The 27,367-nt window shown below is 36.6% G+C and overlaps 1 protein-coding gene across 4 annotated transcripts in view; it reads left to right on the top strand.

Annotated features, from left to right (window-relative positions):
- The window catches only part of WAC (WW domain containing adaptor with coiled-coil), a 66,497-nt gene that overhangs the window by 25,797 nt on the left and 13,333 nt on the right, over positions 1–27,367 (top strand). For all 4 annotated transcript variants that reach the window (XM_068934483.1, XM_068934481.1, XM_068934482.1 and 1 more), the window contains exons 4-11: positions 3,315–3,421; positions 4,245–4,360; positions 4,768–4,880; positions 6,456–6,764; positions 17,021–17,266; positions 19,539–19,661; positions 20,678–20,826; positions 25,390–25,508. In XM_068934483.1, coding sequence (XP_068790584.1) covers positions 3,315–3,421; positions 4,245–4,360; positions 4,768–4,880; positions 6,456–6,764; positions 17,021–17,266; positions 19,539–19,661; positions 20,678–20,826; positions 25,390–25,508 — 1,282 coding nt within the window. The remainder of the gene's footprint in view (positions 1–3,314; positions 3,422–4,244; positions 4,361–4,767; positions 4,881–6,455; positions 6,765–17,020; positions 17,267–19,538; positions 19,662–20,677; positions 20,827–25,389; positions 25,509–27,367) is intronic.

The raw sequence follows: 27,367 nt of genomic DNA, 5'->3' as shown, positions 1-27,367 counted from the left end.
AAAAGTTGTGTTATAACCTCTCCCATGCTGCATCGTGGCATGGTTTTCATCTAATCATCTTCTGTATGTGTGGCTTTCAGAAGACTTGTAAAAATTATTTTAGTGGCTTGATTCATTCCCCATCTATGACATATCGGTGGACTGCTGTACCTTGTTATAGATGCTCATAAGATCGAGTCTTTTCTACTTGCAAAGGTCCTGTGACTTTCTATTTAGATTGCTACACAGCATGTGCAGCTAGTAGTTCATAAAGTAGTGTCTATGGGTCCTCAATAGGTAGAGAAAAAATAAAGGCAGAGTCAGTGCTGACGTATTTGGAATATTTTCTATTTTCTTGGAACACAGTCTATGAAACTGGTTTTTTTTAGTTTGACGTGATTTTATATGAACATTTAAAACCTGAGAAGAGGAAAGCAGATAATGAAGAATGAAAAAATTGAAGGGTTTTTTCTGTTTTGCTTAAAATTTCTCAAGGAGTAGAAAGCCTTTAAAATGAGATTGCATCTCTGTCATCCATCTGTCTACCCTTTGCACATGTGTAGGATGGGCATTATGCAGACTAATATTGAATCCTCAGAAGCAAACCTTTGTCTTTCATTTTTGAAGTACAGGGACAAACATTACTAGATGATATTGGCCAGTTCTGGATGCTTCATGCAATGACAAGCATATGTTGTCCTCTTGGTCTCTCAGTGGTTTAAAAAGCTTATTGATATAATAATACTGCGAGTTTAAGTGAAGTTGAGATTTTGGTCTTTCTGTTTTCTGACATGTACTTCAATGTGTTTGCATTTCATAGTAGTGTTGGTGCATGAGCAAGCTTTAAATTCGACACCTTCTGTTCTGTTTTACAGAACTTGTGGTCAGCACTCAAACTTGGATTTGGGGTGCTAAATGAGGAGGTTAGGTATCCTGGGCTGCAGTTTTTGGAGAATACAGATGAAATGATATACCTGAGTGAGAATGTGGACAGTTGCAGTTTTCTCCTGACTCTCCAGTAGATTTAGTCTTCAGGAGAACCTTTGGGCATCCTATTTAATTTTGGGTGAAGCAGAAAAAGGCAGAAAAGAAAGCAAAACTTCAAAGAAATTTACCAGAGATTTTAAATTTCAAATCTAGGTGATTAACACCTTGTTTGTTTTTTTTTTTTTCCCAGAGCTCTAATTTCCATTTACAAAAGGAAAAAAGTCAAATTTGGGAGCATTGTCCTATTCAGAAGTTAACGCCCATCTCTTTCGGCAGTCTCTTACGGCTGGTTGTAAGGAATCCTGTTTTAATTTGAAAAGAGATGGACCTTTTTATGATGCATTGTTTTGCTTAACATGCAACCTCTAGAAGTTCATGTGGGAGCAAAACTGTCTTAAATTCAGCTGTTTAAGGAATGTATTATCTCTCAGGTAATCGCCTCTCTACTTAAAGTAGCGAAGATAAAGTATTTACTCAGAATTATATTTTAAATGCTCTTTTCCCTTCAAAAATTGAAAGCCTTGTCTTTGTTTACCTAATCTCGTGATCAGTCTGTTTTCATCTCCTACAGTTCTTCTCATTTTATTTTGGGTTCTCTTTTGAACCTGCTGCCTAAACTCTTGGCATTTTTATCTTCGTGATGAGGCTGAGCTGATCTCTTTCCCTCCACTTTTTTATATATTTGTCTGTTACTTCTTTTTCTGCTCGCTTAGGTGTTTCTTCCGGAAAAACCAGTCTGCTTTTCTGCTAACTGGTAATACTACTAGTTAAGTTCTAATGGTAGTGTTCACTTCATTGAGAATGCTGCTTAATAGGTGATAGTAAATGCTATTCTTATAAAATAATTCTTAGAAAGTTACATTTCCATGATGGTTTTTAACTAACTTAAGTTAGTTGTGTTGTAATCCAGCTGTTATCTTTGTGCCTGCTGTGTGTGTCAAATTCTGCTGTGACTCAGTTTCGTGAACTATACCTGTGGAAAAAAACTAACTCTGCTTTTCTGTTACTTTAGCATGTGGAGGATGATACAGTCAAACACAAGCTATTCATGTTTACTTTTAAACATCCTCTAAACATACCCCGTGCTGCCTATTTCCTATATATTCCTATATGTTATTGAGAATGACTTCCACCATTGCTCTATGACTTGCTTGTGCTGGTGACTTTTTTTTGTGAATGATAGGAAGCACAGGGAGGAGATGAACTTAAACTTACAGGAATTCCTTTATTCGTGGAAGGTAACTTTGCTGTTTTACCTATGAAAAACTTAACAGCATCAGCTTTCCTGAATGCTAAATACATTGGTCAGTGTAACCTCTCTGTGTTTCTGTGCTTCTTTCTGTCTACCTGTTGCTGTTGTCTCTACTTGAATTGTAACCTTGAGGCAGGAGCTATTTTCTGTGTGGCTTTGTAGGAGGGTTTTTTTGGTTTGATTGTTTTATTTTGTTGGTGGGCTAGTTTATCTAGGAATTAGTACTGTTCAGGTGTAATTTGTGACTTGAGCTTAGCTACAAAGGTAAATGTAAGAAGTGTTGGGAATTATCTCCCTTCTCTTTCCCCAGCTGTTCTTTTGTGTTTAAGTGTTTTTAAGGTGAGGAAGAAAAACAGGTTATCTCAAGAAGCAGTTTTTAAGGAAGTCAGAAGCATGCGATAGTCTGGGAAATGCTGTTTTTAGTGTTCTGAATGCAGGTACCTATACTGCAGAGCCTGAGCTGCAAGAAAACGATCTGTATGCTTAATCTACATGCCTAAACAGAACTAGTTTACCAGTTATAAATATTGTCGAAAGGGTTAAGGAAAAAGGCCATTGGTGTGGTGAAGTCAACACCTAACCCTGTGCATCAAACTGCGTGGGCTGGTGATAAACCCATTTGAACTTTCTGACTTAGTGCTGAGGAGAAGATGTTTCTCAATTTCTAAATTAACGTTTTAGAACTCCTCCAACCCTCAAGAAAAGAAAGGGTAAGCATTTTGTTTGTAGATAAATGAGATTTGAGAGTAAGCCCTTCCATGAGTGAGAATAATGAAGGGACGTATTGCATTATTACAACTAGAAAGGCAAAGTAGGCTTTACCCTGCATGCAATGTAGATATTTGTGTTGGCTTCCTAAAATTCATCTACTTCTGAACTATGTTGTGCCCAGACTGTAAACTATCAACGTGTAGGTAAGTGAATGTTGTTACTAAGTTGCTAAGTCATTTGTGATGCAGAAATCTACTTTAGAAAGGGTGTCTGAACATGTAAGTTGCTTAGGAAATAAGGTGTCGCGCTCCTACATCCTTACAATGCAGATACCTGTTTTCATACAAATGAAAGTATGGTGAACAAGGTTTCTTTTTTCCTTTAGGGACCAGTTACTCTCCACAAGAAAATTCACATAACCACAGTGCTCTTCATAGTTCAAATTCACATTCTTCTAATCCCAGCAATAATCCAAGCAAGACTTCTGATGCAGTGAGTGTTTTTTATTAGTTTTCGTCCCTACCTCACCCCATTCAGACATGCTGTATTTTCATGATTTTTGTCAAAAATGAGAGAATGTAAATTTCCTCCTTTACTGAATTTTCCAACATCAATTTTTATTGCATAAACACCCTGTATGCCCAAACTGCAGTTGTTATATCTTGTGAGGCTATTTTAAGATTATTATTAGAGATTTCAGGAACTTGTCTTTGAATTTAAGATACTAGATTATTTAAATAAAAGTAGGTATGGAGAGAAATATTTTCCACAAGCGTTGGTAAAATGATACTGTTGTGTAGATTTACTTATTCAAGATGTGCTGTACCTCATGAATTTTGGTCACTTTACTCCCTAAATTTTAGTAGTTAGAGTGGTGTTTGTTAATGATTGCACTGGAAACAGAATAGATACTTTCCCTAAATATAGAAAAATTGTTAGCATAGAAAAATTTGGATATTTACATACTGATATTTTGAGGAAGTGTAAGCTGCAGAAATTTGAAGTTTAGCAATACTGATATTACTGCATCCTACTAAACATGCTGTTAGATGGTTTTTTGTTTATTTGTTTGGGGTTTTTTTTGTTTTTGTTTTTTTCCAGAGTTGGTAGGACTAAAATAGAAGAATCTGTCTTATAGAATGCAGTGGAGATGTAGTGGTGCGCATCTTTGAAGTATGAGAGATAGAATAGGCATTTAGAAGTGATTAGGGTGCATGTGAGGATACCATGCAACTTTAAAAATGTTGGAAGCTTTTAGACTTGTATATTAAGACTCTCAAGTAGTCTTTAATCCAACACTGTTCGTATTTTAAAGGCTTACGACTCTGCGGATGACTGGTCTGAACACATCAGCTCTTCAGGCAAGAAGTACTACTACAACTGCCGAACAGAAGTTTCACAATGGGAAAAACCAAAAGAGTGGCTGGAAAGGTATATGTTTGTGTCTGTGTGTGTGTCTGTTTTCAGTGCACAAGGAAAAAGTTTACTATTCAAAGAGCAGCTGAGCCAACCTAATAGATTACTGCATGGTCCAAGTCTGTCACCACCCTTACATGACCTCTAGCACCTATTTTATTCCTAATTCAATTTGATCTGCTAATCCGGAAGGAAAAAAAAAAAAAAACTGTGGTTTGCTGCTAGGTTAGTGAGCTGAACTGATTTATTGAGGAGCTGGACAAGCACAGGCACTGGAGTAAGGGAAATCATGGGTAGAGTGCCTCCCCAGTCTGTAGCAGCAAGCTACTAGAATGGCTTAATTCATTGCATGTAACTTAACCCCTGGAGAGTATTACTGGATGACTTAAGTTCTTACTTAACTTGTGTTTTCTTTTCTTCAGAGAGCAGAGACAAAAAGAAGCAAGCAAAATGTCAGTTAACAGTTTCCCAAAAGATAGGGATTACAGAAGAGAGGTGATGCAGGCGACAGCTGCCAGTGGGTTTGCCAGTGGAAGTATGTGGTTTTTTTGCAGTAATATATTCTTGCTTTGTTTGTATTATTCTGTTTTCTTTTCCAAACTAAAAAAGATTCCTTTTTCCTAGCTGTCTTTCTCCCTCTTTTTTTAATATAAAAAGACCAAAACTAATAGCACAGACAGCTCTCCTGAATGTTGATCCTTAAAATAACGTTGAGCCGTTATTAGTATTACACTTGCTTAATGCTTTTCACGATACTGCTTCTTTTTTTCAACTTTTACTGGCTAACTTGTTGATCTTTTTAAGTTACTGAAAGAAACTTGCAGCTTTTCATGTATTTGGAATGTCTTGATCCTTATAAGACCTACCTGTGTAATATTCTGAGCATGAAAACAGACATGCAAAAGTCTCTTCTAAAACTTTGATTTCACATCTGAAAATAATAATCAGCTAACTTAATAGGTTTTGTCATCAGCGTTTTCAGTGTCTTGCACATATTTTTAAACGACATTTTTACCATGTCAACACTGTTAAGCAAAGCCTTTCCCAGCCTCCAAATTGTTGTTGTATGGAATTTTATTGTGTTCCCCTCCCCTCCCCCCAAATTCCTAGTTTTAATCTTTGTCAAATGGAAACAGCTGTACTGCAAGTTTCCTTCTGTGTGCTGATGTAGTTTGAGTGACTTTGGGATGGTTTAAAAGTTGAAGCAAAGGTGTCTGCTTCTTACCCCTACCCCCCCCTCCCTTTTTTTTTTTCTCTCCTACCTGTGGTCTTGACAAGGCAGAGACTTAAAAAATAGACTTAACTTTCATTACCAAAAAACTCCCCAAAATAAAAAAAAGAAAAGAAAAGAAAAGAAAAGCACCATTTCAATATGTGGAGGACAGAAACTCTTTTCTTTTCTTGAAGATGCTTACGCCACAAAGCATACAAAAATTGCTTGTTGCAGTAACTGTTTGTTTTGTGGCAGGTGAAAATCTAGGAAGCAAGAAGAAAAGTATAGATATGCTTGATATATTCCCAGGGTAGCATATTTTTAAAGTCCATTGACATGTGACAAGCAGAGATTAGCTACTCATTTCATATATGATCTTGAATTAATTCAACTGTTCAACTGAAAGTAAATTCTTTGCAGTAGTACTCAAGTGACTTGAAGTAGGTTTCTTTGAAGGCAAGAATTTGAAATTATTAAATTCTACTTGTTTGGGATTTTTAATGCATAAAAGGAAAATGACACGAATTATCTATTCACACTAAATACAGGATGGAAATAATAGATTTTGATTTAGATTTTTTTAGGAGACTTCAAAAGTTAACTTTGACTGTAACACTCATTATAAGGCAGCCTTTCATCAAAACACAGTGCTTAACTGGAACTCTAAGTCAAGCAAAGGTCAGAGAAAATGCATTTTTGTCAGTGAGTAAACTTAAATTTTCCCTTTTTTATTGCTGATCTGCTTGAGGATTTTTTTTTTCCCTTTTTTAATCTTAAATTCATTCCACTCTTACTGATGTGCCACTGAATTAACCGTAGTCACTGCAGTTTTAAACAAGCTTCTAATTTAATCTTTTTTTCCTCATTGCAACGTTACTTGGGGAATCCTGAAAAAAGTGGAAGACAAGCATTCCAGTGACGCCAGTAGTATGCTCCCACAGAATATTTTATCTCAAACAAGCAGGCACAATGATAGAGACTACAGACTGCCAAGAGCAGAGACTCACAGTAGTTCTACTCCAGTACAGCATCCCATCAAACCAGTGGTTCATCCAACTGCTACCCCAAGCACTGTTCCTCCTAGTCCATTTTCTCTACAATCTGATCACCAGCCAAAGAAATCCTTTGATGCTAATGGAGCATCTACTTTATCAAAACTGCCTACGTCCACATCTTCCATCCCTTCACAGAAAACAGAGAGAAAAGGTATGTCTGATGAAACTTCTTACAGTATTTAAGATGATGGATTGCATTTGAGTCGCTGGTTCAAATATATTATTTCTAGAATTTAAACATGTTTCCCCTGTTGATTGTGCTTAGAACCTCCTTTTGTTATGATATATTGTTGGTTCCCTTTTACTGTATTTCACACAACTTCAAATTGACACTACAGTATATACTGTTTACTGGCTTACCCTGCAGATTGTCGTTTCAAATGATCTTTTAGTAAAAAGTATCTTAATTTGTTTTCTCTTCATGTTTTTTGGATCTTTGCCATTATTTGAGATCTTAACATAGCTATTGTTTCACTGTTTGAAAGTCGCTTTGGACCAGTATGTTTTACCAGTTGCTGTTACTATTTGTAATGCTAGTGTCAAAGTAGTCAATAAATACAACTGTCGTTCTTATAGAAAGGAACAAAGTTTTTTACAGGTCTGTAATAGCTGCTCGTCTGTTTTGATCTGTGTCCTATGATATGCAGGATCTTCAGTTCTAAAGTTGCTGAAAGTTTGTATTTCTTTATGATACCTACTGCAGGCATTTAGAGACGCCAAGCAAAGATCAGAACCTTATTGTGCTGGGCACTCTTTGTGACCCTTCAAAAGCCTCCATATTTAATTGGATTGAATTAATTATTAGGGAAGAAGAGCTGAAGATGAATGTGAGATTGGAGATATGTGCTCTTACTGATAGTGAGATAGTTTGGTATTTTAACGGTTCATAGAGAGTAACATTGTGTAAGGAAATATTTTCGGGTATTTGGGAGGAAAAAAATAACTTTGGATAAACATATCTGTCATTGATTTAGAATATTACTTAACTAGTGTGACATTAAATTATTTTTTGAAAGATGCTGTGTTGCTCTGTTGGTGTTTAAAAGTCTTTCTAGTTAAGGAAGAATAGCACTCCTAGAAGGAATACCAAATAACTTGTATCTGACATTAGTCTTTTTATTCTGCACGTGCTCTTCTTCCTTCCAGTTTTGGGGGGGTGGTGGGGGGGGAGCAGGTAGGTGTTGTTTTTTTAAATTAATTCTAACTTTTATTGCAGAGAGATAAGTGCACCTGGCCAGCCCCAAAAAAACCCCAAACAGTACTCTACATTGGTAAATACTGCAGCGTAAGAAAACTATGTAGAGAATTTTTGTATGTTTTTCTTGATGCTTTATACAACTTTCATATAAAATAGTAGATACATGTTTACTATAAACTACAAAGGACTGGAAGATTTTTGAAAAGTCCTTTTCTGTTTAGCAAAGCGAAAAAAAATAAGATGCACCAGTTTAAGCGTGGCTCTTGTACAGAGCACTGTAAAGTTACCTGCTTCTGTTTTTAGCCTCTGTGCTTTGAGTGCAGTTGATGCACTGTTTTAAAGGTGACTGCGCAGAACATTCCTGTCAAATGTTCTCTCCTTTAGGCTATCTCCTGTATTTTTAGAACAATGTTTAAAATATGCTTAAACTCCTTATTACTCAATTCCGGCATGTATTTGGAGTGTGACTGGACTTTCAAATTGGACATTCTTTCCCTGCTTTGTTGCACACCTCTTTTTGAGTTGTTTCCAGTAAAATTAAGTAACTAAATCTTACTGCAGTCAAAGGAATTTGCCCTCACGACAACTGCTGCAGATGTTTGCAGAGAATTCTAGTATTTCTTACGTATGTGATATTCCTTTGAAAACTGAGCATGGGTATGAGTAGTGAAGAGTAACTTGTAGGGCAGTCGTGACACCATAGATCTTCCTTTAGAGTCTGTATCCCCCTGGATGCTTCCATGTTAATAATCGCTTAATTTCTGTATTGCTGTGTAGTTGGGTTTTTTACGTTTATATGGGTGAAATGGATAGATTTTGTAATACTGATGTCTTGTTGTTGTAATTCAGTGTTTCGTGACACTTCATTGTGAGCAAATATAACACTTCCTGAGCTTCAGACAGGGTGGGTCAGCGTTTTAAAGTTAATGCATGTACTTGAAGAAGAATAGGAAATTTAAATAAGATGAATATTAGGCTTGGAATACTCACAGTTGCAGAAACCACAAGTTTTGAAGTGTTGCTTTAATTACCTCTCTTCTTACAGTAACAGAAAAATTCAGTGCAGCTTCTATTATGATCAAAGATCTTTCAAAAGATGTGTGCAGTAGTCTTGCCTTTTTGTTTTTTTAATGTTAGACTTCCATTTGATGAGAAATTTGACCAGAATAATTTTTGTTGCAATGTATACTTAAAAGAAGGGAGGAAGGGAGAATATTCTGCCAGCAGTGCTTTTGCTTTGGGAGGTTTTTGCATGGATTTCTCCTGGTACTCGTTCTCCCAGAGGTGACTGTGAACTCGTAGTACTATAGGTATGCGGTTTTTACAATGTTTGTTCTTATTTGTTATACCAAATGCAAAAAAAAATTGTCCTGAGACATTTAGTTTATAGTCTTTTAAAAAAAATCTTTGTAGAGTCAGCAAATAGATTGAGGTTAATTTTTATGCTAGTAGAGCAAACGGTGTTTGATCTTGTGCAGTTTGCTTGCCATGCCGTTCCTCTATCTCTCCCCCTCCCCCTTTAAAAGAAAAAAAAAAAAAGTAGTAGAGTTGTTTTTTAGCATTGTTTATAAAAGTAGCTTGGTCCAAAAGATTGAATAATACGTACAGTAGTTCTTGCTTAAATGAATTTTTGCTTATTGTCAGTGTGTTGCTGGTCAGTTTATGCCAGCATATATATTCTACTGTTTTAATAGTTGTGTTCGTAGTGTGTATTTTTAATGCAGTATTCGCAATGAAAAACAAACAGAAAAAGACAAAAACAACACCTTTTTTTCAGCTCAGTCTCTTTTGCTGCAGGGGTATGTTGTAGTCCCACAAGGAGATTGAATAAAATCCCTGTCTGAACTATAGCTCAGCTGTTAGCAGTAGTCCTCTGCCCTCTCCATGGCTGGCAGTAGTGGAGAGTTCCTGGGGAACTATTTGACCTCTACCCTTTGATTTGAATGTTCCAGTCAGAATCTGCTGCTTCTGTTTGTGCTCACTGTGAGTGCTTTATGCAGGTAAAGTGTGGGGTTGCTTTTCCTACTTTTTGGCTGCTTTGTCTGTAGGGCACGTCACATATTTTTCTATTTCTAATTCAGTTATTGAATGAAATGTTACCATACTGTCGCTATCTTAACAGTGTCTCTGTCTGTAGGATACTTCTTCTCGCATCCTTCCTCCCAGTGCCATCAGGCAGCAGTCCCGTTTCTAGTCACAGCGATGCGTTCTGAAAATTTTCTGTCAAAATTTAGCAAGTTGGCCAGCGCACTTTTGTCAAGGTTGTGATGTTGATGCTGACAGATCAAAGAGGTTGGTCAGTGGCAGCTGAGCTTCTTCCTCATCCTTTTCACCCCTATAGTTTTCTTTCTTTTAATACTTTCTAGTCTTTAGCAGTCAGTTATTAACATTATTCTGGGTATCATTGCATCTTCTTTGTTGGCCTGGTTTTGCAGTTTTAAGTATATTACTCAATTCATGTAGTGGTTAGAAAAAATTACGCTAGAGAGACTGTTAGAGGTTTCTTCCGGTATTTCAGATGTGCTTGCTGAGCATTGCTGTTGCATTTGTTTCAGCAACTGTACAGAGATAAAATAAGAAACTTCAGTTCTGAGATTGCAGTAGTTTGACTTGTTCCAACATGAGAAAAATACAGACTTTTTCTATTTTAGAGAGTTGGAGCACATTTGAAAACTCAGTTGTCATTGTTGCTATAGTTGCATTTGGCCAGATGTGTTTATAAAATGCATTGTTTTTAAATGTATTTATTATTTAGCTATGACTTAATGACCTTTGTAGAAGTGACCTGTGTAAAAAAGCTAAATGTGGCTGTCACTGCTCAGAGAGCTAAGTGATGAACGTGCAGTGGTGTATGCACTTACAAGATACTTTAGCACAGATGGATATAATTCTTAATCATTAGCAGTAATTAGCTGTTTTAGGTAACAGTTGTTTAATCATCATAGCAGAGAGCGAGGATTGTGAGGAAATAAGGCATTGGCCTTTTGGAAATTTTGTAATGCCATTTTTTTCCCCCTCTGAGAGCACAGTATGAGAGCACATGTGCATGGCTGTTGCTAGCAGAGCAGTGATACAACCCAAGTTCACAATAAAGTGAATGGGTAATAATGCAGTGATGAATTTAGAGGGCTTTGAATGTATTGTTTTTAATGGTGTAAAAATTACATCAGTTGTAGAAGCTGTTGGAATAATTGAGGGATCACATTGGTAACTTGTAATTTATCCAGTCAACATCAAGTGGGCAGTTTCCATGTCATTAAAAAAAACTGTTAAATTTTTTTTTTTTTTAAGTCCTGTGTTCATATTCATAACTGATGTATATGTAGCCTACTTTGTATATAGACAGCCTACAGCTGTCTTACAAAGGTGCTTGTGGTATAGGGAGTACTAGTGTGTAGGTTGTCAGAAGGAAGCCTATAAAGGAAGTCATTGAACAAAAAATTCCGCCCCCCCCCCCCCATTTCTCTCACTCACACACCTGAATAAATCAACACACAGGGAACGAGCAAGTACTAGGAACAGATACTGAAAGGGCTCCAGCCGACTTGTGGCCATAGATAGCACGGGCTCGCAGAAGTGCAGAGGTGTTCTTGTTAATAGCCATCTACTGAGACAGAGTAGCTCAATGTCCGAAAAAACGAAGTCTTCTGAACTGGTGTGCTAAACCTAACGTGAGTAACTTTATCTTAGCTTTAATGTACTAGGCTGAAAACTGCATTTCAGAAAGAGATTTGCTGTTGGATTGGATGTTTGCTTAGGAGCCAAGGTGTCTTGTTATGAGGGGCAGAGTTGGTGATAGCGAGATTCAGTGATGCAGTTTTAATATACTGCCTCAAACCTGGAGAACCTAAGCTTTAGCCTTCTTGTATCTGGATTATAATTGAAGGACATCATGGCTCAAAATGACCTGTGATACTTTTTCTGAAAGGATTGCTTGGTCCTTTTATTTAAAAAAATCACACTGATTGGGAATGTTCAATGTAATGTTTCAACTCTGACTTAAAATGATGTTTCAGGAGCAAGAAGAAGCCTCCAATTTACTTCAGTTCAGATATCCACTTAAGAAAATTGCAGCAAAGATATATCTTTGTCATATGGGCTCTTGTCATTGTGAACACTGCCTTATAACTTGGACTTCTCACCTTTTTGTCTTTAAAAAAAAAAAAAAAAAGATTGCAGGTCACACTCTAGCAGAATAGATTAGAAACAACAAAGTCTTTTCTTGATCATTGTGCTCTTCAGAAATGATTTTTGTTATAACAAGATTTTTTTTTTCTGTTCCATTTTAATGTAAAAAAATTGAATGGCTCTTCACATTACTTCAAGTTAATCTCCACATTTAATTTTTTTTGTTTGGCATCTGATTACTTTGTTTTTCTCCTTATTTTCAGATGGCTTTAATTCTTGCTAGTTTTTTCATATAATTAAATGTGATGAGCCAGAAATTTATTTTCTGTTTTGTCATTAAAACACATATAGGCTGCTTCTAATAAGCTTGCTCTATGATTGTTAGAATGCATACTGTTTATTTCGTGTTGTCACAACAAAAGTGAATGCGTTTTTTTTTTTTTTAAGAAGTTTTCTTGAAAGTGCCAGAAACTGCAACGTTAATGTGCTTTTAGTTCATCAGGAAATAATTTGTGCAAAGCCATTTTTTGGAACAGTAATCTGAGAGGAAAAGCTGAAACATAAATTTTAATTAATGAAACTTTCAGCAGTTGAAAGGATCACAATGGACTACATTCTGCTCTTAGTTTTAATTCTTATTTTTATTAATTAGAGTTTTCCTTGGGACTTTCAGGTTAATAGCTGAAATTATGTGAGGTTAAGAAGTCTTTTGATAGTGATTGTGTCGAAATTGGTATTGACAATGAAAAGACTGAAGAATTGCCGTGTCCAGTAACAGGCAACTTTTAATTTTTGCCTGCAACACAGTGGTTTTTTTCTTTCTTCCTTCTTTTGGAATAGCTTTTGTGTTACCCACAGATCAAATTTCCTTTTTTTATTTGTAAAATTTTAGTTATAGGTTCAGAATTAATAGTTGATGTGTTAATGGTTAAAAATTAGATTTATGAGTGGCTGACATTTATTAAAAAGCCTATTTGCAATAGTAATGTAGATCGCTTGTTTATGAACATGAAATTATATTGGCACAAGGGTAGACATCAGTGGATCAGAGCTGCCAAACTGAAAGACTTAAATTTGTAAAGAAGCTGAACTTTTCTGAATATCGTCTGTTCGTTTCAGATGCTTCATATTGGTTGAGGGTTCAAATGCCTTTAAGAATGATGTGATTAATGTAAATGTCTAACATTTCTTTATTTTTAGTTCTAAAAAACGTTTTAGGAACTTGCAAATAGCGTTTAAATATTGAAAAGCAAACTTGACTGTGGCAAAACATGCAGCGAAACAGTCCTGCAACTTCATGCAGATCAGTGAAGGGGGATCGGGGAGGAATAAGAGAGGGAGCGAGGAGGTTTCTGCTTCTAGTTGTAGAAGTTTCGGGGGAAATGCACACAGCAGTGATATCTGAGAATTCACGTGGGACAGATCGTTCTTCAGGAGGAGTTTTGAGTGCTTGTGTTAACTTTGGCAGTGAAAATTGAAAGTTTTGTATGACATCGTAAGTGCAATCATTTTGAAACCTTTTTAAACCTTTTGTAATGCATATTACACAAAAATGGATGTGTAAATATTTAGAGGCTTTGTATGTTGGGATTATTTCTTGGAGTTATTTCTATGTCTGGAAGCCAGGGAATAAGATAGTTCAGTTTAAATTAAGGTCATTAAAAACATGGCTTAATTAATTAATTGTGCTAAGATTGTATGGAAATAATTTGAATTCCTTCCATATTTTGTTAGCATGTTTCAAATTTCATCACAAAGGAATTTATCTTCATAGAAAATATCCATTCAGATTGCTTTAGTATAAACCAGAACTGTTTGCACTTCCATAGAATTATTTTTCAAAATTTTGATTTGGCAAGAACACTTTTTTGCTCTTTATTTAACTATGACTAACCTAATTTGTGAAAAACAGCAGGGCTCTAACAATTGTACTCTGCATCTTATACGATGTTAAGTAACATAGAATTATTAATATACTGTTCATGTGTAAATAGTCCTGATCATAGTGATGTACTCTTTCACTGAGTTTACATGGTTCGTCTTAAAATATTAACCATCTCAAAAGATGGAAATGTTAGAGTTTTTCCCACACTTCTCTAGCTGTTTAATTTGTGATTGTATTTAAAATATATTTTTCACAAGTATATTTTAACACATACTTATGACTGTAATATTGTAGACATTTTAATATGACAGCATTTTCCATTTTGTCCAAAATAATTGATTGGATTGTTCTGTATTGGTGTAATTCAGTTTGCATCTTTGTAATGGGAAAGTTCAGCCAAACCAAAGTACTTTTACAAACCTACTGGAGTTCAGCTTCTTTTTTGCCTGACAGTTTTTTGAGTGCTTTTTTTCAAGAAATAAACGAATACCTGAAACTAATCTTAAGGTTTGTTTTTGCTGCATTGTTAGTTGAAGTTTGCCTTTGATTGAGTTTCTTACTGCATACAAAACTGCAACATGGGTCAGAAATACTGTAAGCTGTTTGGTATGCTCGTGTCGTTTGAAGCTCAGGTATTGCTTATGTGAATTAATAACGGAGTAGTGAGTGGCTTCCTTAATTAGAGCAGTTAATTCCTCCTTTGTAACATTGGTCACAGGAACGTGGTCTCATTTGGGCTGAGCTAACTCCAATTGCATAGGTCAACCTAATGGTGAAGACAAGTCTAACTACATTAAATATTTCTTGAGATTGATCCTAGTTTCTGCCTTTTTTTGATTAATTCAGATACCTTTTTTTTAAAGGCTCTCAAAACTGTAGGGTAGGAGAGTTTAAAGTACTAATATGCCCTGTTGTGCTTAATCGGCTTGCTTTTGTCTACAAATGTATCTTGTTTTCCTTATGTGCACTTTGACAGAGCCGGTTTCAATTTAAAGTTTACATGTTTTTGCTTGCTATGGTAAGATTGTTGTTACTTGGTATGTCTTCACTTGCAGTTGTTCTAGTAAGTCTACGTTGAATACTGTAACATCGTAATATTTTGTACATAATACCTTTATGACAGAGACTTGTACTGATAACTTTACTTTTTTAGAGGGAGAGCTAATACATAATCATCTTCTTTTTTTCCCCCTCTTCCATCTTTGTAACACTTCCTGTCCCGTTATGTTATTTGAAGTTTTGAGTTCTTCATGTGAAAGCTTCTGGCCAAACAGCCGGCTCAAATACAGTGAAAAGAGAACCCCTTATCCTGAGGAGCTTATACCTGGATAAAGCTACCCCTTTTTTAGAAGTCTATGTACCTTGGCTGTTGCATCCTCACAAGAAGTGAAGTTTTGGTGGTTCTGCAATTTTTTTTTTGTGTTTTAGACTTTTCAGCTGCTTGACTGGAAAAGTTATTTTGGAGTATTTGTGACCTGTCATGAACTATTTCTACTCTAACAGCTTAGAAACAGAAGTCCCTTCTACTTCATACAACTTTCTAGATGTGTAGTTTGGCAGAAAAAATTATAAAGCCCTCCGTGCCCCTCTCCAAAAAATGCAAAACCTATCCAGTGACTAAGAGGATGGTAATTACATGACAATAATTACATGTCGTTTCTTTTAGCTTTGAGATTTCTAATCTGGAATTCTTTTTGATTCACATATTGATAGTCACTTTTTTTTTAAGCGTGATCTTCTAAATCAGTATCAAGCTGAAGAGTTGCAGTTAAGGCTGTCAGAAAACAGCGTTTAGAAAATCTTTGTGACACTTTGTTCTTATCTGGTAAAACAAAACAAGACCTTTTCATTTTTCCTCTTTATTGAAATAGTCAACCTCTTCCTACCTTCATCATCTTGCCCAAGAAAAAAAAACTTCAGAGTGAAAGAGATTCCAAGCCAGTTATTTAGTTTTCGTTTGGATTCTTACGTAAGATGGTGAAGATCCAGGTTTTCTGCCCAAGTTGTGAAGATGAAAATCTAGGTCTCCAATATTATGGGCAAGCATTCCGGGTGAAATCTTGGATCCCTGTCCATCTCTTTGCTCTTCATCCAACCTGTTTGGCATGATAGAGGCATTAGTCGTGACCTGAATTCTTGGATTATTAGTTTATTTTCCCCTGATGGATTTAATGGGCATAGGTGAAAAGGAAGCTAAAACTGAAATATAGGGGCCCAGGCCTTTTAAATAGGGATATGGAGAGTGTTTGAAATGACTGATGGTATAACAAAAAAAGAGATTAAGTGGAAATCCTTTCAATGCAGGAGTTTCTCACAGTGCTGGTGCTGGAATGAAGGAGAAACATTCGTATTAAGTGAAAGTCAAATTTAAAATTAATTAAAGAATGCACATTAATTGGAACAAATTGCCATACAGTATGATTGAATTTAATTACTAAACACTTACCTGGATAATAACCATTGTTGTTTGCTAAAGTGAGATTAATAAAGTAGAAGATACAAGTTTTGATGCTTCGTGAAAAGCTGACAAGTTTGAAATTGCAGGCAGATATATTTTTAACTGTTTTTCCCCCTCTGCTATGGGAATATTAACAGCTCTCTTTTCATATGTAGTACAGCTCATTATCCTATCTCTTAATACCGAGCAATGTTGCTAGATTGTAGTTTCTTGTAGTCTGGTCTCAGAATAAATGAAATATGGCTTATGCCCTCCCCTCAATGTTGACGTATTATCCTCTCTGTTTGTAAAGCCCGTGAGCTTCACAAGTTGTTTGTTCATCAAGTGTTTTTCAAAGGCGTGTTAGAATTACGTATAAAAATATAGAATGTGAATGTATGCACAGTAGATGAAAAGACGAGAAATTTTGGCTCGGTTTTGTCCTATAAGTTAGCAGTATATCAAGGAAAAAAGTCCTATTTTTAACACTGTCAGCTTTCAGTCTTATTTCTTGAAGTAAAAAGATTGTTTTTTGTGTGCTCCTAGTAAACATAGTAGCCTAATAGACTCCAGTAGTCTAAGTGGCACTAACTGTCACATACCCTCAGTTTTTGTTATATTAGTGTTTATATATGACTTTTTTGTAACGATGGTTAAGAAGTTGATCATCTGGATTTAATATGGATGTTTTACTAGTGAGGAGAGTTGTGAGGTGGTATTGGGGGAAAAAATGTAAATTATTATCTGTCTTCTGTTTAGAGTCTACATCTCTGGACAAGTCTGTATCCCATTCTTGCACAACTCCTTCCACATCTTCTGCTTCTGGACTGAATCCCACTTCTGCTCCTGCTTCATCTGCTCCCACAGTCCCTGTCTCACCTGTCCCTCAGTCACCAATTCCTCCATTGCTTCAGGACCCAAATCTGCTTCGACAACTGCTGCCTGCTCTGCAAGCCACATTGCAGCTTAATAATTCTAGCGTAGATATATCCAAAATCAATGAAGGTAAGGATACTTTTAAAGTTCACGTAACCTTTTATTTGTGCAGGTCGATGTGTTGCAGGATATTAAGCTGTAGTTAATGTCAAGCCTTACTTTAAAAAAAGAATAAATACATGAATATATAGATGAAATGAGGATGTTTTTTGTTTGTTTTTGTTTTCGGGGTTTTTTTTGGCCATTAAACCTGTTTAAATTAGCCAAATAACATATAAGGTTATTTAGCTAATAAGTACTGACGTACATGAACAGTACTGATTGCAGTGAGATTGGGGACTTAATTACCACGTCAGCATTAGGCTATTGCACAAGATTTAGTTAGAGCTTTTTGCTGTTTTGTTTCACGTGATGTTGTCTTCTGTAGTTTGTGTTACTCTTTGTGTTTCCAAATACTGAAACTTTTAGCGGTTCTTAAATATTGTTGCCTGTCAGCTTTTTTCTTTAACGGAACACATATTGGCCTCTCTGAATAAAGTTGGGAGATATTAACAATGCCTGTTACTTTCTGAGAGTTGTTGATAGTTTATGTGTACACAGAGTGTCTTAAAACTTTAAAATAATCTTATATGCTATTATTGAAGATTAGGCTGGGGAACATAGAGGAAAACTTTTGATCTCCAGGAATGTTTGAGTTCAGTGCTCCAAGGCAAAACCAGTCACTGTTGGAGGATTTAAGCCTCATTAAAAATAGTGTATCCGTAAATGTGCCGGCAAGTTAACTTTTCTGTGTGTGAGATCTGTTTGTGTATCGCTCAGCTATTTTGTTGCGTAGGCCTAGTTTATTAGAAGAAAATTTAGAACTAGCTATAGTGCTTGCCCTTCAAGAACAGGTAGAGTTGATGTATTTTGAATGTTTTATTTAAGGTGGCGTCTGCACGTGAGAGTTTACTGAACGAGAAAGTGTTGTGAAATTTTTTTGGACTTCTGCACTGATCACCCATGTAAATGACTTTTTAAATGACTTTTTAATTGACTTTATGGGAAGTGCAAAACCATGAAAGTCCAAACACTAAATCATTACTTAAAATTTAGGACTAATCCTATATTAGGATTATTTATGAGGAAAAGCTGTCAGTTGAATTTCTGTTTAATCAACAAATGCTATGACTTCATTCAATACTAATAGTTAAATAGGATATCTTTTTCCCTATGCTAGGAGAAGCTCTGAAAACTGCATTGCACCAGGCTGGCCTAAAAAACAGGAGTGTCTTGATTGTTTGTGATGGAAAGCAACATATCCAGTCCCAACTGTATTTCACTAGAACGTTGCAAGGCTTAGGCTCCCAGTCTCTTTCTTTTGCCATAACCCAGCAACAGCTGTGTCCCACTGTTGAAACAAAATTGTTTAGTATTGTTTTGAGAGCATGAGCAAGTGCTTAGGCAGCAAGTGCACAAGGGCACAGTGACTTTACTTTGCACAGCAAGGTTGCGCTCACTTTGTGCATGATGTAGAGTTAGTCTGCGTTTGTGCTAGCAGCTCAATTTTTTTCAGACTTGAGCATGTTCAGTAAAGTATTCCACAAAGTCTGTAGACCTCTTCAGTAAAAGTGTTCAGATTCTGTGTCCCATCACCTCGTACCATAAAATGCTTCTCTTGTGTAGCGCAGTTTAAAAACACCTGGTTGAAAATGATCATTTTTTTCTTTCTGTTACAGAAAAGTGAAGGTTTTTGTGTATGTGCCCCACCCCCCAAATCAGAGCATCTTGATTTTTAACTTTAACTTAAAAGATCTTTTTCCTTTTCCTTGCACAGGAACACTTTTTTTTCCCACGATAGATATTTCGGAGTATTACCATTTTTTTTCAACTGGGAACCTTTTTTTCAGTAGTTGAAGTGGTAATATTATTTTCTTGAAATATACTGGTAATGTAAAGAACACACAAACGGAAACAACGATACACAAAAAAAAAACACCACCACACAGTTTCTTCTGCTAGTACAGTAACAAATTGAACAAATGCTCTCTTTGCGTTCAGTTGTTATTGATCAATCATTGATCCATAAGATCAAGCTGAAGAGCTAAAATTTTTTTTATGTGAGGATTTTTTTGATGTATGCCTAGAAGATAAACTGCTAAATAAATTGCTTGGGTTGAAGTGCCAAGCATTCATGAGTTGAATTTCAGTCACTGAAAAATAGTTGTTAGCCCTGTGATCAATTGCGGATGTGGAAAATCAAAAGGAAAAAGCGACTTAAATGTGTTTTGCTTAGCCAGTTTAAACAGTTTAAACTGATGCTCAGGAATTACTGCTAAAATTTGATGTTTGTTTTTTTTAGTTCTTACAGCAGCTGTGACACAAGCCTCTCTGCAGTCTATACTCCATAAAATTCTCACTGCTGGACCATCTGCTTTCAATATTACTTCCCTAATTTCTCAAGCTGCACAACTGTCTACACAAGGTAATTAAAGTCGTATTTTCGCTTACATAAAGTTGTTAGGTTTTATTTTATGAAGGCTAATACAATTGAAACTTATAGAAACTGTCTCTTACTACCCTATTTTTAGTGTAGAATTCCTTATGTAGTATAGAGGATGTTGAACTTTTTTTCCTCCCCTGCCCCCCCCCCCCCCCCCCCACCCGGCAAAGGTAGGATAAAAATTTTTCTTTGGGGAGCAGGAAACTGATAAGCGACTAAATAAATGTGATTCTCTGCGCTCTCGCTTTTGGAGGATTTTCTTTGTATAGTAACTAATGCTATATGAGTAACGTCAAATGTGTACAAGACCCTAAATTTATTCTGAACCTTTAATTAGACTTATCTAATGTTTAATATAATACACAACTCTTCCTTGGTAGTGCACACTTTTTCACCTTCCAGACATGATATTTCTTCAGGTACCTTTGGTAGATTCTAGTTTGTAACTTAATCAATCCAGTAACTGGAACCAAAACCATAAATGCAGTCATATTGTTGTGTAGAGGAGGGGTATTACGCTAATACTAGTTTTTAACTGGTAATTAAAACAGTGGAAGTGTTTTTGAAAGTCAGATGACTAAAACGGAATGAGCACGTTTCTAAATTCAATTTTCCATACATTGGCATTTAAATTTCGAGCTGAATACTCTAAAACAGGAATCGCAAATGAGAAGAGTTTAACCTCCTTATGTATAAGAAAAGCATTGCACAAGATCCTTGCGCCCCCCTCCTCCCCACACTGAGACACCAAAAGTTTTCCTCCTGGCCCATGCTTTGGAACACTCCCAGAGTTATAGAAGTTTGGATGTTTGGGGAAAATACAGCTCTTGGGGTGGGATTGTTGTTGAGCATTTGATCATACCGGTGTTCCCCCCCCCTCCCCTTTTCAAACTGAATCTGTTCGTATATTGTTTAGTACAGCATACTGTGAGTACCAGAAAGAAAATCTAATTCACATCAGATGGTTTTATGAAAGCGATATCTTTTTGTCTTTACAGCTCAGCCATCTAATCAGTCTCCAATGTCTTTAACATCTGATGCCTCATCACCAAGATCATACGTATCTCCAAGAATAAGCACGCCTCAGACTAACACCGTTCCACTTAAACCTTTGATTACTACACCACCAGTATCATCACAGCAGAAGGTTAGCTTATTTTGATTTATGGCATGTTGTAGTCAGAAACCATTAATGGTAATATTAGATATTACTGCTGCATATCCACTTACTAGTATTTATATATACTATGATGAAGTGTACATTCTTTCCTCAGATCTTTGATGCTTGTCATGATAGAACTGATGTTCTGTATTCTTTGTAGGTTGAATAGTAAGTTAATTCATTTTAAAAATATATTCTTGTATTTTTATTTTTGCTTGTTAAAATATAGTAGTGCTTCAAAAACCATTCGGAATTTTTCTCACTTCTGTAGTTCCTACCAGTTGTCTTTCACCTTGATTCTGGTTTTAGAGCAGAAGTTTTTAAAAGGTGACCTTTGCAGCTTTGTATTGGTTTGTTGGAGAAGGCTGAAATGAAGAAAACAACCAGAAGCAACTGCAGTTTTTTGCAGTAGAACTCCAGCATGGAATTCTAGAACCCTTACTTTTCTTTTCTTGAAGAAAAGCTTGTGCTTGCTTCAGAAGGTACCTCATGAGATAGTAACATCTGGAGACATTACTCAGAGATCAGTATTTTAGTACACTTAAATGGTAACAAAAACTTGCTTGAAAGGCAATGGCTGATGTGTTTTTTCTGGACTTTGCCAATAAAAGATTGTTAGAATGGGAGAGAGATTGATGAGGAAGCATACTTTTCCTTGATTTCAAATCTGGTTTAGAAATGCTCTTGGTTTTTACAAGGTCAGTAATGTCATGATCTCCCCATCTCCCCCCCTGCATTCATAGTTTTTTAATTGGGTCAGTGACAAAGAAACATTAATTGAAACTAACTAGTAAGCTCTTCAGGGTCTTTTTAAGGGTGGATGGACCTGCTGAAGAAAACACAAAGCTGCCCCTTGTCTTCCTGCTTTTTGTGACCCTTCTAGTGCGTCACTGTTTAGAGGGAAAAACGTCTTTTGCAGAATCTGAGCTCAGAATCCTGTATCCTACAAGAGGCTATGCTGAGGAACAATTTTTTTTTTTTTTTAAAGAATTTCTTCCTTTTTCTTTCCTTGCAATTCATATTACAGATCAAGGATGAGGAGAGATAGTGGGTTAAAAGACCTATTATGAAGGAGGAATTTGTTACTAAAGGAAACTAAGCTACGGTTATTTCTGTCATCTGCCAAGTAACCTTTCATGTTCGAGATTAACTTTGTAATGAGAGGTAACGCTCCAGGGCATAGACTTATTTCTCTTAAGAAAGATTTAAAAGAAACGAAACCAAAAATCCATCAGTTTATACAGGATTGTATTAGCTGTGAATAATGGAAAAAAGTTAAGGAGGAGTTGGACCCTTCCTAGAAGTTTGCCGATTTCATAAAATAAGTTGTCCTTTTCACTGTACAGATCTTTCTTTTAAGAGCGAGAGCCTCAGATTTTAACCCAGTCTATCAATTTGTTGCTCAGTACTTGTATTTTTTGCCAGCTTCTTGGCAAAGAAATGAAAGATATTCTCCCTTTGCAAGGGAAAAATAGCTTCCTCTGCAGTTGGGCAGTTGCTTCTTTAGCGTAAGAGGTGTTACCGTAGACTTTGGGGTGAGAAAGAACACTTACATACGTGGCTCTGTGATTGCCTGTACTTAGTGACTTGGTATGCAGAATTTCTTATCTGGTATTTTCAAAGTGGGATATTGTACATTTATTTATATGCTTTTAATAGTTCTTTTGAAACTGATGATGTTTCTATTCTTATGGGCATGCTGTGACACGCTTTTTGAAATTACTGCGTTTTAATCCACCTTTCTTTCAAAGATAGCATCTTAATGAAGTGAGATTGCATGCCTGGTTTATTTTTGAAGCACATGTAATGTGATTGCAATCAAAGTGTTAGATTTGAGATACTTCTTATAAGCTATAAGCTCTGTATTTCAGAACACCGCCATTCCGTCTTGATAGACTGTTTTGCATTGTATACAAGGGCAAGTTCCCCCCCCCCGCCACGCGCCGTGGGACATCATAGCTTTTATGGTTATGATGTCTCACTGTAGGAGTAGCTTGCTGTTCTCTAGCTGACTTAAGCAGCCTCACAGATCAGCTAAACAGAAATAGTAGCAATGCTTGCCAGCAGGAGCTTTTTTAGTTTGTGTTCCTCAAATCTGGTGCTAACAGCAGAGCTGTTAAAAATAAATACATGAATAAAATCAGTTATTTGTCTGTTATTCCTAGGAGTAGCAAAGGTTCAATAGCAGCTTCTTTTCCAATTCAGTGAAGAAAGGCCTGTTTTGATAAGTTTCTTCTATTGATATAATTCAGTTCTTAAGAAGATATCAAGATGAAAACTTAAGTGGTTATAGCTCCAGTGTGAGCATGTCTGTTTTAATGCTTGTTTAGGTATGCCTGTCAATCAGGTAACCTTATCCACTTCTGCCAGTTTGGGGTAAATTATGCATAATCAAGTAGTGCTGTGCCAGGACACAGTTTGTTTTAGAACCTAGGCTAGTTGGCTCAGGGTGCTTGTGTGCAGACAAAGCTGAGCTGCCACCATGCAAGCAGAGCCCGGGGCCTGGTGCACACTTGCTCAGGCTGGCTGGCTCCAGAAACGGTGCCGTGTCATTCACACAGTAGGGCTTATTGCTTGGGACGTCATGAGCATGCCTGTATTGCTTTGAAACTCAAGCTGCTCTGTCTGTCTGGAGGTATACTACATGCACATGGCAGCTCAGGTTGTCACAGGCTCAAGGATCTTCTGCACCACATTTTGCTGTTTATCTGTGCCTCTGTTGTAAGGATAGAAACTGTTCTGAATTTTTTGCAGGAAAAAACAAAATATGAAGGGCAAGGTAGCATATGTTACAAAGACTTGTCAAGCTCTTGAGAATATTGCTCATGAAGGGCTGCTTCGAAATAGTCTCACTCTTTTCTATTCCAGACACCTTTGATTACTTATTGTCTTTGAAACACTTGCGAAATCTGGAGTAGTTAAGAGTTTGTGTAGCTCCTGATACGGTATTTATTTGATCTCACAAATTCCAGTTTTTTTAAACCAACCAAGGAGCTATTAGTTTTCCAGTTCAGACCTGTGCGGTGATGGTGTTCTATCTGGCGGTCCTTCCTTTTGAAATCGTTGCTTCTATTAGAACAAGCTCAATAGTTGTTGTTACCTCTGCTCATAGGGTGAGTGAAGTTCAGGCTGCGACACCAAAGGTCTTATCTTACATTTCGTAAAGATACTTTGATAGTTTTTTTTACATGTCTGATTTATGGATTGCTAATATTTTATCTGCCCAAACAGTGTAATTCTGCTGACTCCAGCACATTGAATGCTTTTATAGTTTCGTCTTTCCAGAACCAAGACATTTTCATGTGCTATTCAAACTTTTTTTTTTTTTTTTTTTTTTTTACTTTTGAGGGTGGTTTTAAAAGGTGGACTATTTTTCTGCTAAACGTAGTAAGTGCATTTGAGACTACGTTAAGATTTCCTATATATTTAAATAAAGTAACTCATATGCCTTGAGTTTGCTTTAGCAGAGATTGATTTGGTGTGTGTGGCTTGTTTCACAGGAGTCCTTTCCTGAAACAGTAATTTGTGGAAATTCTGATAACTGCTAGTTACTAATCTACACCAGCTTGATGTGAGCAAATGCCGGACAGGCTGCCTAATTACTTCTGTCTGTATGGATCCCTAGAACCTGGTTTTCCTCCTTCCTCCTTAAAATTTTTAGCTTGGTGGAGTTTTTTCTGTGGGGAATAGCATTTGGAGCTGCTTCCTCTTTTCCCTTTCTTTAAAAGGGACAGGGACATACAAAATACGGAAAAAAAAAAATTTGAACTCTAGTGTGACTTACGGAACTTCAACAGACTTTAGGGTATTTCCGTCCTGTTGTAGTTGGTTTTCCATCCTGTTGTAGTTCAGGAATTCATAGGATTTAAAAAAAAAAAAAGGGGGGGGGGGAGGAGACAAAACAGTGCCTTGGTCCTGGTGTCTTGATTTCTTAAACACAAGTGTTCAGGAATGTAAAGCAAATAAGTTGAGCTATTAGTAATTTTTTTTAATGTTCATTGGTTTAAAATGGACAGAACAATTTAAAAGGGAGGATGAATGTGTTTTTGAATTTTCTCTGCCTCTGATAGAGATGTTGTAATTATGACCTAAATCATTTGTTTCGTAAAAACACAGAAAACATAAGATTTGCATTTCTGCTCTTGACACCATAATGATGTATTTTCAAGTAGAAAACTTAAGTGAAAAATTTGGCCAGGATAATGAACATCTCTTCTGAAGCTGAAAACAGGCTTGGTACTGAGATGGAGCAAATGGGCAGAATTGAATTTTTACCTGATAAACTTGCAAAATTTTGAAATGTCGGATGGATCTAGATTAAAAAAAAAAAAAAAACCTAATATAAAGTTGTTACAACTGTGGAGCTAGAGATAAAAACAAATTAATCCTACTTCTCTCGTGAAGACTATTAAAATTCTTTTTAATTTAAGTAAGACTTGGGACCAAAAAAATCCACTGGTCTTTTACTTTGTAATTTCCATATTTTCTTGTGATCCTTGTACTTGGTGTTACTGTGGAGGCAATCTAATGGAGTTTTGAACTTTTCAGGTTACTACTCCAGGTGTTAAACAAGGACCAGCTTCACAGTCAGCACCTCAGCAGCCAGTAATAGCTGACAAGCAGCCAGGTCATGAACCTGCCTCTCCTCGAAGTCTTCAGCGCTCAAGGTATATTGAAATACTTGCCTGTGCTGTCTTCTGTTTTCACTCTGTATAACTGAATAAGCTGAATAACAATTCCAGAGCTAATACGGTAGATTCTCCGTTTTAGGATTTGTATGCACTAGTGGTGGTCTATTCACAGAAGCAGAATTGAATTCATGTTTCTGCCCTGTCATTCTGGAGTTAATGAAACAAGTGGTTCCCATTATTCTGAAAAAGTTGATTTCTGAGTTTGGCATTTTTGTTTGTTTCTGTGCGGTTATAGGATTAAATGCTTTCACTGTATGTGACAAGCTTAGAGTTAGATGTTTGTGGTTTCTTGCTGCAGTCCAAATTTGATTCTTGAATTAGTAAGTAAGAGTTTCTGTCTGCCATGTGATTATGCTGCCTTAATGGAAAACATTAAAACAGTAAGTAAGTGTCACAGATGCTTTTCCTTGGCCAGATGTTTCTGTCCACATTACAGCCTGTTCAGATGTTGCACGATATGAACATTTAGCCTTTGATTTGCAAGGCATATTTAGAATCTGTATCTTGTCTGACATTTTTCTTTTGGGGAAACAGGCTTTTCCTTGTGTAGGTTGCTGCAGATGTTATCATCTTAGATGCCATCTAAGCTAGTCTTTCTGTGATGGAGTCGTGGTCTGGAACCTTGACAGGAGAAGGGACCCTTACTAGTAGATTTTCTTGAAAAAGTGCACCATCATTGTGGGTTCCCGAAAGTCTACAAGTAGTTGTGCTTTCTAAAAACTAGTTTTTACAATGGTTGAATAAGTTGTGGGATATGATATAAAAAAAGAAAAATCCGTTTTCTTGTTAGCAGCCTTGAGCTTCATGGTGGAGCTTTTCCAGATCATAAAATCATACATTTTCCAATCATATCCTTTATTTGTGCTTTTGGTACCAATAAAGGGGACCTCTTTGATTTTTATCTCATTGATATGCTAGCTTATTGTAGCGTTCTTTTCAAATAAATATTTCAAATAAAATTTTATTTTTGATTGGCAGCCCCATCCAGTGAATGACTGCATTGGAGACTCAAAATTGTGATATTGATCAGTTTGTGAGAGTACAAACAAGCAAGGGAGAAGTTTTGCGGTCTTTAGTTTTGGCTATCTTGCACGTACTTGATACTCATCTTTGGCAGATATCTAACCTAGAGTTCCGTCTCCTTTATGGTTAGGGTCCCCTCTACATTGTTAGTCCATCGGCCTCAGTCTCTAGTAATTATGGATGGTGGTATTTAAATCTTTCTGAATAGTAGTATCAAAAGTTGATTCTTAGTGACCAGCTAAACTTTTTAATAAGGAGCAGTGAGGCTTTGGGGCCTGTGAATGAGAAACGTTCCCTTTTGTCCTTTGCTGGTCCACTTTCCCCCACAGGAAATCTTGTTCAGGAAGGTAGTGATGTGTCTTTGGGACCCTACATTGTGCCTTGGAGTCTTCTTGAAGTGATGCCGGTGGTCATTTTGCCTACTATTGCATACCCCCAACTTTTTGGGTTACAGGATCTGCTACCCTGGCATAACCCTTATGCCGCACCCAGTTCTCTTCAGGGATCTACTGACCCTCTACAAAGCGTTGCTTCACTTAGTGTCAGCTCTTTCATGGAGAGGATAAACTGAGTTTGTCCTAGCAACCACGCAGGTGAAGCAGAGGGGCCATGCAGGTAGCACCCCCTCATATTTGAGGAGGAGACGGGGGAGACGGTGTGCAAGTAGAGGAGCATGTGCAGCTTAGTATCAGATATTGTGGCAATTTCCTTGCCTAAAAGATTTGGTGTTGCTTCGTATGCTATATCTCTCAAGTTGTTATGCGCTTGTGACAGTGATGTATCATGCACCACCAGTCTTTAGTTCTTTAGGA

The sequence above is a fragment of the Struthio camelus genome, chromosome 2, assembly GCF_040807025.1.
Source record: "Struthio camelus isolate bStrCam1 chromosome 2, bStrCam1.hap1, whole genome shotgun sequence".
In the NCBI taxonomy this organism is placed as follows: Eukaryota; Metazoa; Chordata; class Aves; order Struthioniformes; family Struthionidae; genus Struthio; species Struthio camelus.
This window is presented reverse-complemented; position numbering and strand designations above follow the sequence as displayed.